The 18,737-nt window shown below is 35.3% G+C and overlaps 1 protein-coding gene across 1 annotated transcript in view; it reads left to right on the top strand.

Moving 5' to 3' along the window:
* PPFIA2 (PPFI scaffold protein A2) overlaps positions 1-18,737 on the top strand; it is a 332,013-nt gene that overhangs the window by 234,110 nt on the left and 79,166 nt on the right. The window contains exon 7 of the mRNA XM_086749863.1: positions 14,501-14,617. Coding sequence (XP_086605989.1) covers positions 14,501-14,617 — 117 coding nt within the window. The remainder of the gene's footprint in view (positions 1-14,500; positions 14,618-18,737) is intronic.

Raw genomic sequence — 18,737 nt, 5'->3', positions numbered from 1 at the left:
GAGGCAGCTAGATGTTTGAAAACCTAAAACCTGGTTCCTGCTCCAGAGCATTCATATTATAAATTAGCCTTGTGTTGATTTTGTAAGTATTGATAGATGAACTTGGCTAAATTGCATACTGCGATTTTTGACAGCTGATGACAGTAATGGCTTTTACTCAGATGTACAGTCTGCCACGCAGTTGTTGTCCTGGTACACCATATAAATCCTGGTATGCTGTGTGAATCCTAGCATGCTCCCCATGTCATAACTCCATGCTTGGGAGTTAAATACTGAGTACATATCCTCACCCCAGCTCCATGCCTGGTTTTTAATGGAAGAAAGGCTGGGGCTGCAGGCATGAAGCCTCCATGAGCTCCTGAGTCTAAATAACTGTAGAACATAGTATTCAGAGCTCACTACATAACACGACTATTCTGCAATTAATCAATGTGTATGGAAAGTTTCTGTTTTCTGGATCTTGTGAGGTTGAGTTACTGGAGTTATTTTGAGGTCTTTACAATGTTTTATATTCATCAGTAAATAGGGATCATGGAGCATGCCTGACATGTCTGCACAACACCAAACAAATATACCAACATACAACACAGAGCTGTGAAGCCGAAGAACATGTCTCCGAAGGTGATAAATGGGTCTTCTGATATGTTCTGTACTTTATTCCACAGAATTACAGAATAGCAAAGCTCTAAGTTTCTAGCACAGGTTTTGTGGAGTTCTTAGTTACCCCATGTTCCTCACACAAAGCAGAAAAAAAGGGAGAAAGAGGAGATGGGATGACAGCCAAAGAAATACAAACTGAGAGGAGAACACAGGAATGGCAGGACCCAGATGTGTGGGTGAGCGAATTTCACAATAGTTTGCCGACACACCTGAAAACTCCAGGAGATTAATGAAACTGAAAGGTTATTTGTCTGCGGTTAGCTTAGGGATTGTTCATAGTCAGCATGAGATTAGACACTGGGATAATTTCAGACTGGATTTAACGTCATATATTTGGCAGCCTGTTTAGGGAGCTTACGAATCAATGGAATATAACTCTCACCAGCCCTGGTTTCATAAGGCTACCTTAGCAAATCCCTTACTTTAAACACACCAACTTGCTAAAGTAAAGAACATAGCGTATATTTAAAGTCAGGCTTGGCTAATTTGCAGTGTACAGCTCACTATTACTTGTACAAAGGATATCAGTGAAAATTTTAATGTCTAATGTTTAATTTGCTCACAGTATGTACACAGGGCCTTTCAGGAGACATCCGCATGAATACATCACTTTTCTTTGATCTGTTATTTTGGTATTCATAAACTTTTAAATATATGCCATTTTATTCCGCATTGAAGATATAAATTCAGGTTTAAGAACATAGTTGATTATCTTTCTGTCTGTATCAGCTTCAGGGTCATTTGACATTTGTCAAATGAGTTTTCATGTGGATCAAGATAATTTCCCTGCAAGAATCAGTCTTGTTGATTCTTTATTGTTAACAATCTTCTTGTGCATCTATCTTGAGGAAAATGCAAAACACAAACCCATTATCCTTTGTTTTTAATCTGCTGGAGCAATATATTGTTTAATCATTTGTTTAATGTGCTTCTTTGGAATGATTATGCAATTTTCTATATTTGTTAAATATTACATTATTTGTTAGGAACATTTACATCCACTAACTTTCAAACCAGATTTTAAATAGTATAACAAGATCATGGTATTATGTTTTATGCTTATTACTCTCCATAATAAATTTTAAATGTATTAATAGGCCTTACACATTGCATTTGAATAAAAGATTTAAATTAATGACATGAGCCAATAAATAAAATAATCTTTAAGCTTCAATAGGTTCATATTTATTAATCAATATTCCTATTAACATATGAACCAAAAATGTATCATTTGTATCTTTGTGTTAGATCACCTCTACACAACAGTGCACCTGCACCTCTAAGAGTATTCTGCAAATTCAGAAGGTAGTTAACTAGCAAGACAGTAAAAACTAATGTCTGTGAGCAGTGCCAGCAATAACGTGAATCAAGAGTGGTTTGCCACTCAAAGGTGTGTATTGGCCCTCCGTTGTTAAGACACAGAGCAAGGTCCACAAGCGCGACAAATCAATTCCACATTTGTCATTGATAGACCATGAAGAAAATTATTGCCATTTTGCTAACGCCAATAAAACAGCTTAGTGATAAAATATTCGTGAGAAAAATAGAAGTAGAAACTGTGCTGAGGATACACAAAGGACAGATGTGTCTTAGTAAATGCTTACCTAAGTAGTCATGTCAGGAGATTTTTAAAATCAGGTTTTACGTCAGTGCAAACAAGTTCCCATCATATGTCTGTAACAGAAATAAATGTAGAAATAATTTTACTTGGGATCCAAAAATGTTAATGATATTTTGGGGTTGATGGGGCAAAATTCAATACTTATACTTCTTTGGGATCTTAATTGGAAAGTATCAGCACCTGGAAACGTTCAATAATCTTAATTAATATTAATAGAGACTATCACTGTATAGTTGGAATTATTCCAAGAGGAGTTGTAGAGGGCTTGTTTTACTTAGTTCAGTCCATAAGAATTGATCAGCTTGCTTGACATTACACTTGGAGAGTGTAGTTTGAACACTTTTAGAATCCACTGTTACAAAAAAAGAAGAAAAATAAGAACATAAGAATATACGTGTGTATAATTCCTTTGCATTGGAAAATGGCTATCATGTCAAGATTCTTTTCTGCAATATTTGTAGAGTAAAAAACATTATTTTAGAAGTTCCAATTATGAAAAAATGTTCTTTAACATTAAAAATACATATAGAACTTGTTTCGGTGAGCAGCATAATCTTGATTTTCACTGGAGAAGTCTGTGGAAAAAAATGCCTCCCAGTAAGAATGTCATTGAAAAGTGTTAGAATGTTGACTAAAATTAAATGGTTACATTTGGTTTAATATTTGAAATATAGATTTTCATTCACTTTACTGTGATTTTATTTCAACAGACTGGGAGTTAAATTTAAGTTGTTTTTTTTTCAGTTTGTGCATACAGATTAGGGCTTTCATATTCTTTAGTTGTAGTTCTAGGGTAAGGTTCATTTCCTTTCTGGATTTTTACTCATATCCTATCTATCTGTTTTATTTTCGTGTTTTGTACAATCAGTAGCACAGATGGTGATTTTAATACAGATACACTGTATGGGAAAATGTAATAAAACTACACATGAAGAATAATGGGGTTTTCATAACAGATGTGTCCAGTCAAAATAAATCTAAACAATCTCAAAGTCTTTAGGTGACAATATGCAGACAAAGAATACAGAATTTCATTTGGGGAAGACTGTTTTTACTCAGATGGAAAATATATTAATGTAATCAGAAGAGGAAAATGGATTTGCAGTGCTAAATACTTCATTTTAACCTGAATAGGATTTTTCAAACTGAATTGTATACCTTAAACATGGGTAGTTATCAGTTAAATGCTTATGTACTAACAGCAACTACGTAAAGCCCTAGAGGCACACTATTTTATTTATATTCAATGTCCTGGATACTAAAAATATGTTTGTATGTCTGAACATATGTAGCTATCTATAATTATACACACAGAGTGTGTCTCTGTGTATATATAAATAAAATATCTGTGTATATATTATCATACATATCACATATATGTGTACACACATTAAGTATATATATATATTTCAATAACTGTTCGTTGAAAACAATGAAGATCGTAATGTTTCTGCCAAATCCATCCTCAGCTCTGACCAGCTGGAAATCAGTCCCTGTACTGCCAATGAACTCTAGGTCTTTTGTATCCTGGTTTGAGTACATTACTAGTGTCTTTGTGAGAGTAATAATGAAAGAATAATAATTTTGCTACTATTTTGTTGAGCTTAGTTAGAAAAAAAAGCAAGAGAAATTAGCCAGCAGGTGTCTAATACACACTATAATGCAACCATGTCATTGATATTTGTTATTATTTTTCCATTGTGCTAGTCTCTGTAAAAGACAGTTTTCGCTGTACCATATTTCATACAATTTTTGTGACAAATTAAAAGTGGCTCATTTTTGTTTTCTTAGATAAAGGTTTCTGAAGAAAACGTACTGAAATGTACCTGGTAATCTTCTGTGAGAAATCTTGACAGATATTCTTTTTCATAATAGCAACTACACAATTGCTTTAAACGACTCCTATTCTGCTTACGAAGTGTTGCCAGTACAACGTAGAAATAAATGGCCCATGCTCTAGGCGACGTGCTATAGCACAAGACAGTTATTTACACAGTAACACTTAATTTGGTTCAGAATTCATAATGAAGTGAAACAGACTGAAAAATCCTATTGCCTTATTACCAGACAAAAATGTTAGTGTATTATTACATTTAAAGTATAAAAATGACTGCTGATCCAGGCACTTAGTGTTCAGAAGGAGTCAAGGCTCGGTGACGGCGTAATCGGACGGCAGGAGGTCCTGCGAGCGGACCCCTGCTGCAGCCAGCCGAGTGCCACAGCTATGGGCTACCCCTGGACCACCGTACCCTTGTCACAAACAGAAGTGACCTTCGTAGGCATGTCAATAAAACATTGATAGCCTGGACCTGTCAATAGTTGTCATGAGCACAAATAACCAACAGTAAAAGATCACACGTGTGGTTAGTATTTTCATGTCTTCCAGTTAAAATTATGAATCTGCGACAGACTCAGAGCATCTCCAGTCATCTTTGCATGTTGTCATTCATTATTTGCACTTCAGTGACATGAAACCAGAGCCTGAAAGTGCTAGCCAACATATAAGCAGGGTCGCAGAGAGAAGCGCCTGCATCAAAATTGTAAAAATAAAATAATCAAGACATACCAGAAGCTGCAGGAGCAAGATGTTTTAGCTTTCTTTGACAGAACTTGAAGCATAGAAGGTAAAGACTTACTTAAACCATAAAAGAACTGTAACTGAGGGCTGGAGCTCAGTTTCCGACCTCGTCCGTTTGCCACAAGGTAAAGAACCCCTGACTTTTTAAGTCAACTGTCTTTTATAAGGCTCCTCTGATCAGCTTAAAAAGTGTTACTGTAAGTCTGAATGTACGTTCTCTTGCAGAGCTCGCTAGTAGATGCTGGATTTTTAGTAATCACAAGGCAATGCTTCTTGGCCATTAAGGAGTAAGAGCGTAGAGATTCTTTTTCAGTTTCCACTTCTGTAAACTCCATATAGCACAAACATACAAGATTTGTTTTCATTAGGCCTGCTACTTTCTAATCTCCAAGGGTTATAAAGACTCCTTCACAAGGTTGATTTCACCTTAATGAGTATTTCTCCATAGCAATGAAAGCTAAACAGCAGCATTAATAAAAGGTCACCAATCTTGAAAAGGAAGGAAGAGAAGAATTTATGATGTAAAATGTTGAAAATACGTATTACTCATAACTCCTACAGGTTTTTTCTTTGAATAAAGTAGTATTTTTCTTGACACATCAGGACATGCTTTAAAGGGCTCAATTGTGTAAAGTTTCTGCAAAACTCACCACTTAAATAGTAATAAAAATACACTAGAATCCAGGCAAATATAAAATAAACCTAGCTGAGGTTGTCAATCAGACATGAACACTTAGTTTACAAGTGAATTTTTCAGAGTGCTACAAAAGCCCTACCTGCACATTTGTCTGATCCTTTTTGTTTTAAGTAGTTGAACGGGAGAGAAGACAAAGTACTAAGTTAAAAAAACCAAAACACTTTTATGTTTTTTTCTTCCCCCAAAGAGAGCCCGAAGTGCATTGTTAGTGCTGAAGGTTTCATTCCCCACCTTCCAAAGTTATTTTTGCAGTCTGAAAAGGCTTTTTTTTCTTTTCTTTTGTTCTCTCAAAGTGTGGCTAATGTTGATTACAATGCTGTGTGGCCCATAGTTATTTCAGCTCCTACCTGTTGTGAAAATAAAGCTGGAAGTCCATAGTTGCGCTGTTAAATATAACTGGTTGCTGAGCTCAGAGCCTGCATTGCTGAATGGAAAACCTAAAGCATTTCAGCACTAAAGCCATCTTCAGGGAGATTCATTTTTATCTGTTATTTTAAAAGACTCTGTATGGATCTGTGAGAAGTTTGTTTTATGAAGTCAGAATGTGTATTTATGCTATCCTGCTTGCATTCACTCTCTCAAATGCTTTGTAGACAGCCAGTCATCAGTCCTATGCAGTTTATTTGATTAAGATACTGAAATATACTGAGGTTTTAGCTACCACTCTGGGAAGAAAGTTCCCCCCCAATGCAAGCCAAGACCTCCATGTATTTTTATTAATTTCATTTTATATGTGGACAGCTCCAAAATTCTATATTTGCTTGTCTGTTGGAAAAAAAAAAAATTCTTGCCTTAATCTCTTCTTTATCCCATGTACTGAAGTCAGACACTTCTCTAGATGAGAAGGAATTTTGATTATTAGACAAGCTTGCGAATCTTAAACTTTCGTCGGCAGTTGTGTAGAAAAGGTGAGAAGGTGGTTGAGCCACATACACCATCTTTCCCCCTGGATTTTCAGGAACACTTTGGTGGTCTTTTGGTAGTCTTTTTACTGGACCATCTCACTAGTACGTTTCATCACTGTTATTCAAACATGATGCAAGCTCTCTACTTGTGCTCTTCCTTTGATCAGTGGAGAAAACTAAGCCAATGAGAATTTGTGACTTAATCTCATAGATTGCTGGAAACAAAACATTGTTGATCTTTATGACAGGCTAAGAATGTCATCATTAGTGGATGACTAAATAGAGTTGGTTCATTCATGCTTATTAGTATGAAGGTTTTTATTTGGAAAAGGAAGTCTTGCAAGAGTTTAAATGGCAGCATCAAAGTGATCTCTGCCAAAACCACCTAAGCCAGTGCACTGCTTTACGTATTGAAATTCAAATAGATCTTCCTGCAGTGCAATCAAGCTGCTAATCCTGAGATCCTTTGAAATGCTCTAAGTGTGCCTCTTCGGGGCAGCTAGCACTCAGTTGGTACCTCTGCTTCTCACCGCAAGAGCTTGTGATCCAACAACAGCTATCATGCGGGGCCTGTGGTTACATCCACTTCCCTGCTGGTTACTGGAAGACCCTGTAGCTTGGCACATGTAAGGCTTCCTCTGAGATCCTGCAAAAGTGACAGCATGATGAAACTTAGAAGTTATTTCTTTCATGCAAAATATGATTTATTGTGCCAAAAGATGCCATGTGGTGATTTTGCCTTTCCTGCTCAGTTTCTTATCTCACTCCAAAGCACGTAATGCAGCATTACAAATATGCAGGGACATTTGAAATACTCATATGTATGTGTCCTGTGTCACCAACTGCGTGGTGATTTGGGCTAAATCATCACAGTATGAATGTAGGGTTTTCCCCCAGTTCTTCAGGGTGTATATTTTAGGCATGTTTGAAAATAGGACTGTTCAATTGGAATATGTTTAAAACAGGTATCCAGGTGACCCCAACTGAAAGAGATGCATCCTTCCTAAATCTGCCCTCAGGAGCATGTAAAATCTCACATAATTTGTCTTAGTTTGGTTAAAATGCCCTTCCTCTCATGAAAAAAAAAATCTCCTTTTATGATACCTGAATTTTACTTAGTTTCATAAAAGGATCAATTTTTTTTTGTGTATGTGCATCCCATACTGTGTTTCTCCTCCACCAGAGAGAAAGAAATGCAGTGTATTGTTTATTCAAGATCCTGACAATATATAATGCTGATTACCATTATAATTCCTCTCAAAAGTTATATATGAAATGTCAAGAAAATGTATGTGCATTTCTGGCCCTATAACTAAAATGCAGAGGCAATATACTTTGGAAATATATAACTAAATTTATTTTTTTTTGTCTGTACCATACTGTGTACAGTACTCTGTACAGTATACACACTGTGAGAATAGAAGTATGTATCCATAAGATAACTGGAACAGTTTTCCTCACCGTGTCTGAGAAGTAGGCAGGACCAGGTTAGTGTATAATGTTGTACTACAGGCCTGCTTTTTACTTCATAACTTGAGTTATTTCTGGTATTTCTTGACTCCTTTGATGGTATTTATTTTGCTTAAAATTAGCCATCATAATCGTCTGTTTACCCTTCAGTCAGAAGAAAAGATATGCTCATCGTTCATCCCACTTATTTTAGACATAGAAGACCCACTGGCAATATTTCTCTCTCCAACATTTATAGAAGGAATCAGATAACCACTTTAATCTAAGCGTTCAACGTTTTGGCTTTTCAGTTATCCTCGGTGTCAGCCAGATAAGTTCAAGATTTTCAGCTCAGTTCATTGTAATTCTGCCTTAAGTCACTGGGTGATACAGGATGCCAAAGGGTGAAACTTAGCGTTTTTGCTCTAAGTAGACTGCTCTGTGCTGGGGTCAGGTATGGAGAATTCACTTTTTACGGAACAGCAGCACTGGGAACAAGGCCTCAGGAGCCAAGATTTCATGCAAAGGAAATTATTGTGTTTAGGAAAAGTGCCCAGAATACTATCCTTTTAAATTACAGTCTATGATACACATTGATAGTAACAACAACTCCCTGAGGTTGTCAGGACACTTTTAGGGAAAGCCTAGAGGGTGAGGGCATTATTTTGTATGGTCCCTAACTGGTAAATATTCTCTGATTCACCTCAAACCTTAGCAGGTAACACCACCAACGATCATCTCAGACTTCCAAACCCTAAGTCCCCCTGAGCTTTCAATTCCAAAATAATTTTTCCTGTCTACAGTTATCATTTTTCCTTCCTGGAATTGTTAGCCCTACTTATGGACTGTGATTAGTAACAGAAAAAGAAATGCATTTTGTTCCTTCCCACCAGTTTGGAGGGATTTCATCTTAATATTTGAACAGAAAAGTATTTTCTTACATATTTATATCTTCTATCTGAACCATATCTGACAAGTTTCTTGGTGTTTTGTAGGTTATGTGCTGCTTTCTTATTGGATTGAAAGTCATTTGATCAAGAAAATAAATTAATTCAGACTTACACTTACACACCTGATTGCAAAGTAGGAGTCACCTTTCATTCAGCACACACACACAAAAAAGCCTAAAACACAGGGCAAAGAGCAGCCAAAGTGTCACACATCTCTGAACAAAACCGTAAGGAGTTAAAGAATGCTGGTGCTTTGAGGGAAAGTCCATCAGTGAGTCAATTACTGCTCCTAGGAAATCTAATGAAAGCTTTTCCATAGATGCTCAAGGTATGTTTATCAGAAGTAAAGAGACAGGACCAAAGTTCTGCACATGTAAGACAGATTTTTGAATTACGTTAGACCAAACAGACCAACAAGTGCATAATAAAAAAAAAAATTGATCTCTAGTAGGCAACTGTTAATATACCAAGTATAATAAATTGGTAGTTCCTTTTCATTGCTGTTATAGGTAAGTATATTATGTCTTCATAATAAAGTTAATTATCTGAAGCCTGAAACTGTAATGAGGTAACAAATGGCCCCTCAAACAATTAGAAGTAGAGAACTGATTAAGTTTTAGCATCAGAGGTATGCAGTCGTTTAGGATTTTGTATGTTTAGAAATGGATTTGGACCTCACACCTCTCAAATAATTTTAAATTAATTATTATTTTGCAAAATGCTGTAAGTAGAAGTATGGTTGGAAATGCTTTTTCCTTCTTCATTTTATGTCTTGTGAGAGACTTGGCACCATGAATAAATCCATTACATCTTTGTGAATAGTTTATGTGTTCCAGTTTATTTTTGTTTTCTCCAATGAGCCTTGTTCAAATGTTGCCATTTTTTCTGTGCTGATTTTTCCTCTCCTTTTTGGTTATCCTTCACATTTTGGTAGCTTTTGCAGCTATAGTGTGAATCCTTTATTTCTTTCATTTGTCTTAGTGTCCTACTACAGATAGTGATCAGCCTGTTTCTCTTGCTAAATAGATGCAATTTATATGATTGCTTACTGATTCATAGTCTTGTGCAATCTTTATTCAGTATGAAAATATTTTCTTATTACATTGTTCTTTTTCACCAGCATGAGGGATAGATATGGTTCTATAACATCAGGTACTTCCTCAGATCAGTTTTGGCTTGTGTATTGATACCCTGTTCCATGGTGCATTTTAATATTTGAAATGAATATTCCCTTAACACCTGAATTCAGGCTACTATTTTCAGGTGTATAGACATGAGATGTAAATTTGGTCATTTATGGAAATTAAGAACAGTTTTAATTTTGAATCTGAACTCTTGAATCTTAACTTCATAAAAAAAAACCACGATGAGAAGGCTCTGGGAAGAACTTATAGTGGCCTTCCAGTACCTAAAGGGGGCTTGTAAGAAAGATGGGGAGAAAATTTTTAGCAGGGCCTGTTGTGATAGGATAAAGGGGTAATGGTTTTAAACTAGAAGGAAGTAGATTTAAATTAGGTATAAGGAAGAAGTTTTATACAATGAGGGTGGTGGAACACTGGAACAGGTTGCCCAGAGAGGTGGTGGATGCCGCATTCCTGGAAACATTCAAGGCCAGGTTGGACGGGGCTCTGAGCAACCTGATCTGGTTGGATATGTCCCTGCTCCTTGCAGGGGGGTTGGACTGGATGACCTTTAAAGATCCCTTCCAACCCAAACTATTCTATGATTCTATGGTTCAGTGACGTCTGTAAATAATGTACAGAAATCCTACTAAGATTTTGGAGGGAATTTATATTGGTAATAGAGTAGGGATGTTTACCAAAAACTGTAATTCAGAAAGCCAAGCTTTTGGAAAGTTGAAGAGATATTAGAGTTGAGATAAAAATCTAGAAGTTGTGTAAGGTTAAGCTCAGAATTATTAAGATAGAGTGGTGCTTTGGAAATTGTGTCACTTGTTTCTCTGTACCTTTGAAATCCAGAAAACAGAATCTAAATAGATGGAAGTTCTTAAAAGTTTCAGTGTTATAAAATTGTCCCTTGTCAATCATAAAATCTGACTAAGAAAGTGAGAAGAATGTTGAAGACCATGAGAAGATAACAAACTAAAGGAGCGTTTCTTTAGGTTCTAGGATATTTTTATGGGCTTAAGCCATATAAGTTATAAAGGTCCACCTAGAAAACTAATTCTCTATATTTTAATCTTAAATTCATAACCATTGTTTTATTTTTCTCAATCAAAAAACAACTTTTCAGTTCAGCTGACTGAGCTTGACAAATTTAGCAGGGAGCCAAATTTAGACTGGTGACAGGAAGCTAACTTTAGACTTAGCTATGGAGAGACTAGCATCGCCGCAATTTTACGCTCACTTCAGATTAGACTCATGCTGAAATATGTTACTGTGGTCCAGGTCGAAGTGTGCTAAATGGGAAAATAATGCCTGTGATAGCAATTTAGAAAAGGAATCTAATAATTTGAGGTCCACAATTAGAAGTTGCTAAGAAAAAGAATGTGTTATATATTTGATCATATTTTAGCAGATATTACTTGCACTTGAACGTTTAGGTTGATTGCCCCGTTTTGGGTACAACAATGATAAAAACTACAATGGTATTTATGCACACTTATTTTCTATTAATCTGTCTTTTCATTTTTGTAAATTTTGTTTTATTTTTAGCAGATATTACTTCATCCTCAAGAAGATTACAATTTACTTTTTCTAAAGAGAACTTAACATGAGAACTACATAAAGAATTATTACCTTAGAGGGTTAAATTATATTTAGGTACTCAGAAAGCTGTCTCTAGACATGTTTTGTGGTAGATATGTTAAGTTGGATGTCATAAACATAAAGGCATCAACATAAGAAACAGGTATTTCTGAAAAGTAATATAAATAAGTTTTATCTATATTGAATAGTCACTTTCTTACCTAGATCTGTGCTATTATCACTGTCTGCTGTTGTAATGGTCATTAGAATGTTAGGAAGATTCAGAAGCTGCCTAGGAAAAAAATCAGAGTCATCTGTGTTTTCACCTTCACCTATTTCATCATCATCCATTCAGGCGTGTTTTAGCTACCTGTGCATAAAGTTACAGAAATTCCTCAGTGATTAAATTAGCACATTTACAAATTACTTGCACATTATTAAAAGTTCAAGTTAAATTAGAAATAACTAAGTAATCAACATGAGCGTAATAGCAATTTAAAAACTTTCACTTCAACAAACCGGAAAGTAAAAATTCATGTTTATTTGTAAGACACAGGAGAGTTTCCGTGCTTCCTTAGGAGCATTAATTCTACCTTAATTTATTCATTAAATCAAGAAGAGTGAACAAGTATGAAAGCAAGTTAGCTGCGTGGTTCTTCACAACTTAGATCTGTTATCTGACAACTACCCTAGAGCTGAAACTTTGAAGATGTGCCAGGCTTCAAACTCCGTGTCATTCCTGTATATAGTTACTCTGCATTCATTACAGTGATAAAACCATTGAAAAAATAAGCTTTAACAGTGATGGATTTTTGGCAAAGAAATTGTTCCTAAACATTCAAAAATCAAGTGAATCTCACAAAATAATGATACAGGATATTGTATTCTTTTATCTGCCTTTCACTTTGAAAGAATAATTGAATTTCATTTTATTATTAATTATTTATTTACTTACTTAGAAAGTGGTGATCCTAGGATACCTAAAGACCAGCAGAGGCTAAGGAAAAAAAAAAAACCTGTTGTGGAATATGTGATTAAATGATAATATTTCCAGTAATATGTATACAATATTCTTATTGAACTAAGGGACAATTAAGGATTTATATTAGGCACAGGTGATCATTCAAAATAAAGGCATAGTGAAGTCTGCATTTTAATGATTCAATGAAAGACTATCATATGAAAATCCAGATCTATTGTTGGCTGCCAGTTAACATATCCTGTGATTTTGTTTGTTCCACATGATGTGTAATTACTCTCCATAAATCATAGTTTTATAATATACACTTTAAAGTATCTCCGTTAATCTACCTGAAAGTCACTTTTAGCACTAATTGATGGCTAATTTTGCTTGGTAGGAACCATAATTTATTTAGTTTAGATTTGAGAACCGTTTGAACCATAAAGAAAAAGAAATGAATGAAGCTATGAAGAAAAAAGTACTTATTAAATTACTGATTACTGTGTACAAAAGGAATCTATGCTAATGAGATTATCAAGATCTTTTACTGTTATTTAAGACAGACCTAATTCTCTTATTTAAGCAAAATGTTGCCTTCAAGTCTCGATCTTGGCACTGAAATCAGGGAGAGTCACACAAGTTCTACAAGGGCTATGAGCAGCGAATCAGTATGACTCATGCCACAACAGTTTTCAACGTTCATATTAAGAAATAGTTGTTTAAAGTGGTGTGTCCCTGAGATCTCAAATGCTGGTCAGAAAGGATTCAAATGATCTTTACAATCAGAAATTAAATATAAGTTAGAAAAAAAAAAAAAGAAAAAAAAATTTTTTTTTCAAACTAAATTATTCAGATCAAATTTTAATGTAAATTAAATTTAAATTAAATTAAATGTCTCACAAAATCTTCGCTTCTGTATACACTTGCCACGTACTACTGCCTTAAATCTTCCCTCCTACTGCATGCTTTTGTATTCTAGGACAAGACAGTGGTTTAGGGTGTTTCTAACTCAGGATTTATGCAGGCACAATACAGTGATAGAAGCATTTAAACTTAGACCAGCTTTCCAAAACTGGCATTTATACATTCTACCAGTGTTTTACTGTGTTTAATACACAATGTTATCCATTCAGGAAATCATTCATTATACGTGCTCATGAAAGCGGAACAGTACAGAGTGATCTAACTGTGCAATTTATCAAAATAAATATGTTTTTTATTAGCCAAATCTTCCAACTTATCCTAGTATAGCCATAAAAAAAGTTTTTAGGACTTTCCATCTTTCCATCCTATTTATTGTCTGAGAGTAAGCTGCAAAGTCAGAGAGAAAGCAGCTTATTTTCCAGTAACTGAATGAGATTTTTTATAGCACTGCCAATAAATAAAACAATATTTTTAATACAATAAGGTCTACAGGTCACTAAAATAGTGAAGGAATGCCACAGTAGAGGACTTTTACATACACGTTTTTCTTAGCAAAACCCACTTAAAACGTGCGTTGCAGTTACTAATGGATGGGAAGTTGACAGAAAACTAGCACTTTGTTTTACATTTTTTGATTCACAGCCTTCTGGCACTGGTTCCCTGTAATGCCAGTTTGGCATCCGTTGTGTTCTCTATGGAAGAATGAGTCTTGGTCTTGCAGTGTTACAAAATCAATGCCTAACAGCTCTTTCATCTTTCAAGCTAAGGAAAAAAAAAGTATCCTAGTACGAAGTAAGGACAGAAGATAAAACAAGACAATGTTGACTATTCTGTCATTTTTAGGTTCCTTTGTATCCATAATGGCCTTTAGTCATTATTAATATATGTATTTGTTTTTTTAAAATTTTTCTGCATGTATAGACATAATTTTGCAAATACTACAAATGGCCAATATAGAATCAAAATGTTAATATATTTAACAAATTGTCTGCTTGGTAGTTTTGAGTTACTTATGTGTATTGACCGCTTATTTTCTTTCTTTTGCAGATTGTAGCTTTGCGTGAACAAAATGCACACATTCAAAGGAAAATGGCGGCTGGTGAAGGGCCTGCTGAATCAGAACATATTGAAGGAGTGGAGCCAGGGCAAAAGGTTCATGAAAAGGTATAAAATGTTAGTTTTCACTGGATCACACAATCAATATGAGAAGTAATCAGGTGTAAGATTTTTGTAATGTGAATAATGTGAATGCCAAAGTAGTCCGTAAGAGGAGGAGACAGACCTAAAAACTAGGAAAAGTAGGGTTTTTTTTCTGTGCTACCTATAAATATTCTTCATATTTGTGTCCATGTTCATATAGAGAAAAGTGAAAAGCATTTCACTTACTTTGCAGTCTTTCAATATGAAATAGGTATATAGAGTTTAGGCTGTGTTTGCTGCTTAAGTCTGTAAGAGAAAGAAAGGTAGAGAATGTCTGATTTAGAAACAAGGTTTTCTTCTAAGCCTTAGTTTTACAGATTGGTAAAAAGCAAGTCGCATTTCTTCCTCTCTTGCGTTACAGTTATTGAATTAAAGTGCAAGCGTAACGTAACATTTGGCAGACAGCTGAAATTAGTAGAGCTTCTGCTTGGATCTCTAATTGTGCATTTTTTGTCTAATGGCATGTGATGAACTGTGGCATAAATCATACTTATAAAAAATAATGCACATCATTACTTATTTATTTTATAGTCAATCCAATTTACAAGGGCACATTTGCACTGCAAGCATTAATTTTAATATTTTGTGGTTTATGTGTATATTTTTCTTTGAGAAATCTATGTGGTTGAGAATCAAACAGTAAATAAATACTGTTCAGCTGCTTTCCTTTTCCTTGCAAAATCTTACTCTTTGACACATCTGTGAAATTCTGTTAAAACAGTGAACATCCCACTCACTTGTGCTTTTAAATACACCACACTACTTAGCTAAAAATGTCTAATTTTCCACTTTCTTTGCAAGCTATGTCTTTTGCTTTGAGCCATTACCTGTAAGAAGAACAAAGTATAAATAAGAATATTTGTCCTTTAAGAAATCTGCATATTTAAACATTAATGAAAGAGGAATGAAAACCAAAGTAACACATTATTATCATTTCTATGAAATATTTCTAGAATATTATGTCCAGAAAACTTCTATGCTTTATAATCTAAACAATTTAAGTTGGTCTTGTTAAACTGAATTAAAAGCTTGTGCTTACTAATTTTTACTCTTTATAGTAATGAAGGCATACTAGATAGGAAGTTAACAGGAGGCTATATGGACACCAGATCAACCAGTGCACTCTAGTTCACATCCTCTTCACTAGCTGGTCTCTACCTTTCTACTATCACCTTAGTGCCCGCCATCAAATCCTCCTTAGTTTGTGAAGTCCCCACGTTGTAAAATACTTCAGCTTAAGCCCACAATTTAAGCATTTGTTGAGAAAATATTCCTCCAACTTCAGCAGTAGGGATGGAGAACAATAAGCTATGAAGTAATGGTATACATCTTCTTGTAATACAGGAGATCAAAGTTTAGTGTCAGTTAATTTGAGTAGATCCTCCATTTTAGGTTTCCGCTTTTTGGCTGATAGTCACGACAATGATATAGGTAAAACTTAAGCAGTACGTTCAGGAAGTCACTGTATTAATAGTGCCTATCTGCTTGGACTTCCCGGAAGATACACATGTGGTAAGTCTACACAAACATCGAAGGAGAGCTTGCCTAAGTTCCCAGAACGGGTAAACTCAAGTCAGTGTAGTCAATTAGAGGATCCCTCAGGTAAAACTTAACCACAGTAAGAGTTAGCCAGCATGGCTAACATGGAAAACATGAAGACTGGACTGTTTTCTGAGATTTAGCTGTGTCAAAATTTAACATCCATTCTGAAGCTGGAATAACTTCTTGTGTATTTAGGAAAAAGATGTCAACATTTCAGTTCATTTGTAGTATCAATACTGAATGATTACTCTACTCTTGGGAGAAAAAAAAAGATAATCTGACTGCGTTGTACAGCAACACAGAAATAGTTTGCATTATTGCAACTTAGAATAGGTGCTGAAAGAAATTGCTAAATACATTTAAGCTGCTTCCTCTCAAGAGGATTGAAAGAACAGTCCAAGAACTTTTCTGGGACATTCATTTTCTTTTTCGAAAAAATCTTGGAAAAATGAGACATTGCCAGAGAACTGAAAAGTTAATGTTATGCCAATAACTAAAACAATATGACCGAAGTTGCATTAGTCTGTTTATCTACACTGATAGCAAAATTATGAAATAGCTAATAGTGAAAACTGAGTTACAAAAAACGACTCCAGAACCTGAAAATCAAAGAATACTAAAATGAGTTTATACATTTTATAGAAAGAAGTTTATGTATGTGTATTTTTATAAGACAAAAAAAATGGTTTAAAAAGAAATTGTTCAACTATACCATAAATTGATTTCTATAAAGCAGTGGCTCAGTACATAGTATTTTTTTTTAATAAGCAGTAAAGGAAATAAAGCTAGTTAATCTTTAAGAAATAGAAGTTTATTAATGATGACAGGGTGTAATCATAAATGGAGACTCATTATCAAGTATAAATGAAACTTCTTAAAAGAAAATAAAGGTAAAATAGGAGTAATAAGAAGAATTAACTATGAATATTTATTACTTCACAAAAGAAAAAAAAACACACAAAGGAAAAATTCTAAGAAAAGAAAGAGTGAATGGCTTTTGATTATGGTTTTCCAAAGTTCCAAACTTTGTAAGACATCTGCTCTAGGAAAGTATTAGGAAATTCAACATGGCATTATCCTGATTTAAAATAAAACAAAATGAAATAGCAAAAAGGAGCTTCTTGGGTCTAGCTTTTTGTGCCTGGAACAGACTGCAGATTGCACTGTGAGTTGCTTTCATTGGCAGGTGGATGTCAGGTCATTGAACAGGTAAGGTCACCCGTGTTTCGTAGTGGGAACCTCAACTAGGTACATTAAAATTTCTGCTCTACAACAATAAAGCTTCTAAGCTATATCACTTAGGCAAGAGAAATTTAAAAGCTAGCAAATACAGAAATTTGCAAAGAGGCCAACATGCACAAACAGAAGGGCTTTAAAGGACTTTGAAAAATTGTTTTCAAAAAAAATTAAGATCACCTACTATAGGAATTAAGATGCAACTACTTCTATTATCAGATATTCTGCTACCTAGATCTCTGACAACTGAGCATCACTTGCCACCATCTCAGTCTTTCACTTGGTCTGTAAGGATGATAGCCTGATTTCTCCATAAGCAAAGGCCAGAAAAGACACAATTCCCAGCAAATGAAGTGCCGACTAGGAAATCTATTAGGCAGCAGGAAGAGAAGCTGCAAAGGTGGGACTGAACAGCATTAGAGATGCTGTCAAGATGATATCAATGGAGGATGTGTGTAGGGGTGTTAAAGGAAAAAAGTTGGGCAGGTATGAAGCTCTGCAGTGGCACAAAAACTGAAGGAGGAGCTTGGCATTCGGCAGGGGCGTAGCTTATGTGCACTTCTCAATACTGATGGTTTCCCATCTGAAACAGCCAGCACTGAGTGACAACAAATAAGCCCCTCTTAACAGTATGAGCAGAGTCTGTTGACTCCACCTGATTTACCTGTGGGGAAATTTGAGTGCACGGTGTTAGTAAAGGACTACCAACATTCATCTGCTGCCTCAAATTATTGCACCGGCAATACTGCAGGAGACTGTTTATCCTAAGCAAACCCAAAATGATGATGAAGCTTTGGAACAAGAAGGATTGATGTTCTCATCAGTCCTTGAGTCCTTGATAAGCTTCATAGCTCAGAAAGAAAGATACATTGTGGAGATGAAAGAGTGGCTGTGCAAGTGGTGTTGACAAGTGATCTTTGGTTTTCTCAGCTCAGGAGCTGATGCGCAAAAATAGACGATATCATGTAAAGGCATAAGTGTCTTTGACCAGTGCATTTCTACTTTAGTGAGAATGATTAAAAAAAGGAAGCCCACAGATGCATTTGACCACAACCCTTAGGTTGGAAGCATATGATTTTTCATGAAATTTCATACATGTAGGTGGTTAATGGGGCAACGCAGTAGGAAAAACTTGCAACCCATTCAGATACTATTCTACTGTAAATCGTAAAGGGGGAAGATGAAATGGATTACGTGTCTTATGAGCAACAAGCAGAATTTTTCAGATGGTAGGACCTACACTGAAGATAACTTAGCTTGATGTGATTGCTAGTGACAGAGGTAAGGTCCTAACCCCGGTAGGAAT

Source organism: Chlamydotis macqueenii, chromosome 1 (assembly GCF_036417535.1).
Source record: "Chlamydotis macqueenii isolate bChlMac1 chromosome 1, bChlMac1.mat, whole genome shotgun sequence".
Lineage (NCBI taxonomy): Eukaryota > Metazoa > Chordata > Aves > Otidiformes > Otididae > Chlamydotis > Chlamydotis macqueenii.
This window is presented reverse-complemented; position numbering and strand designations above follow the sequence as displayed.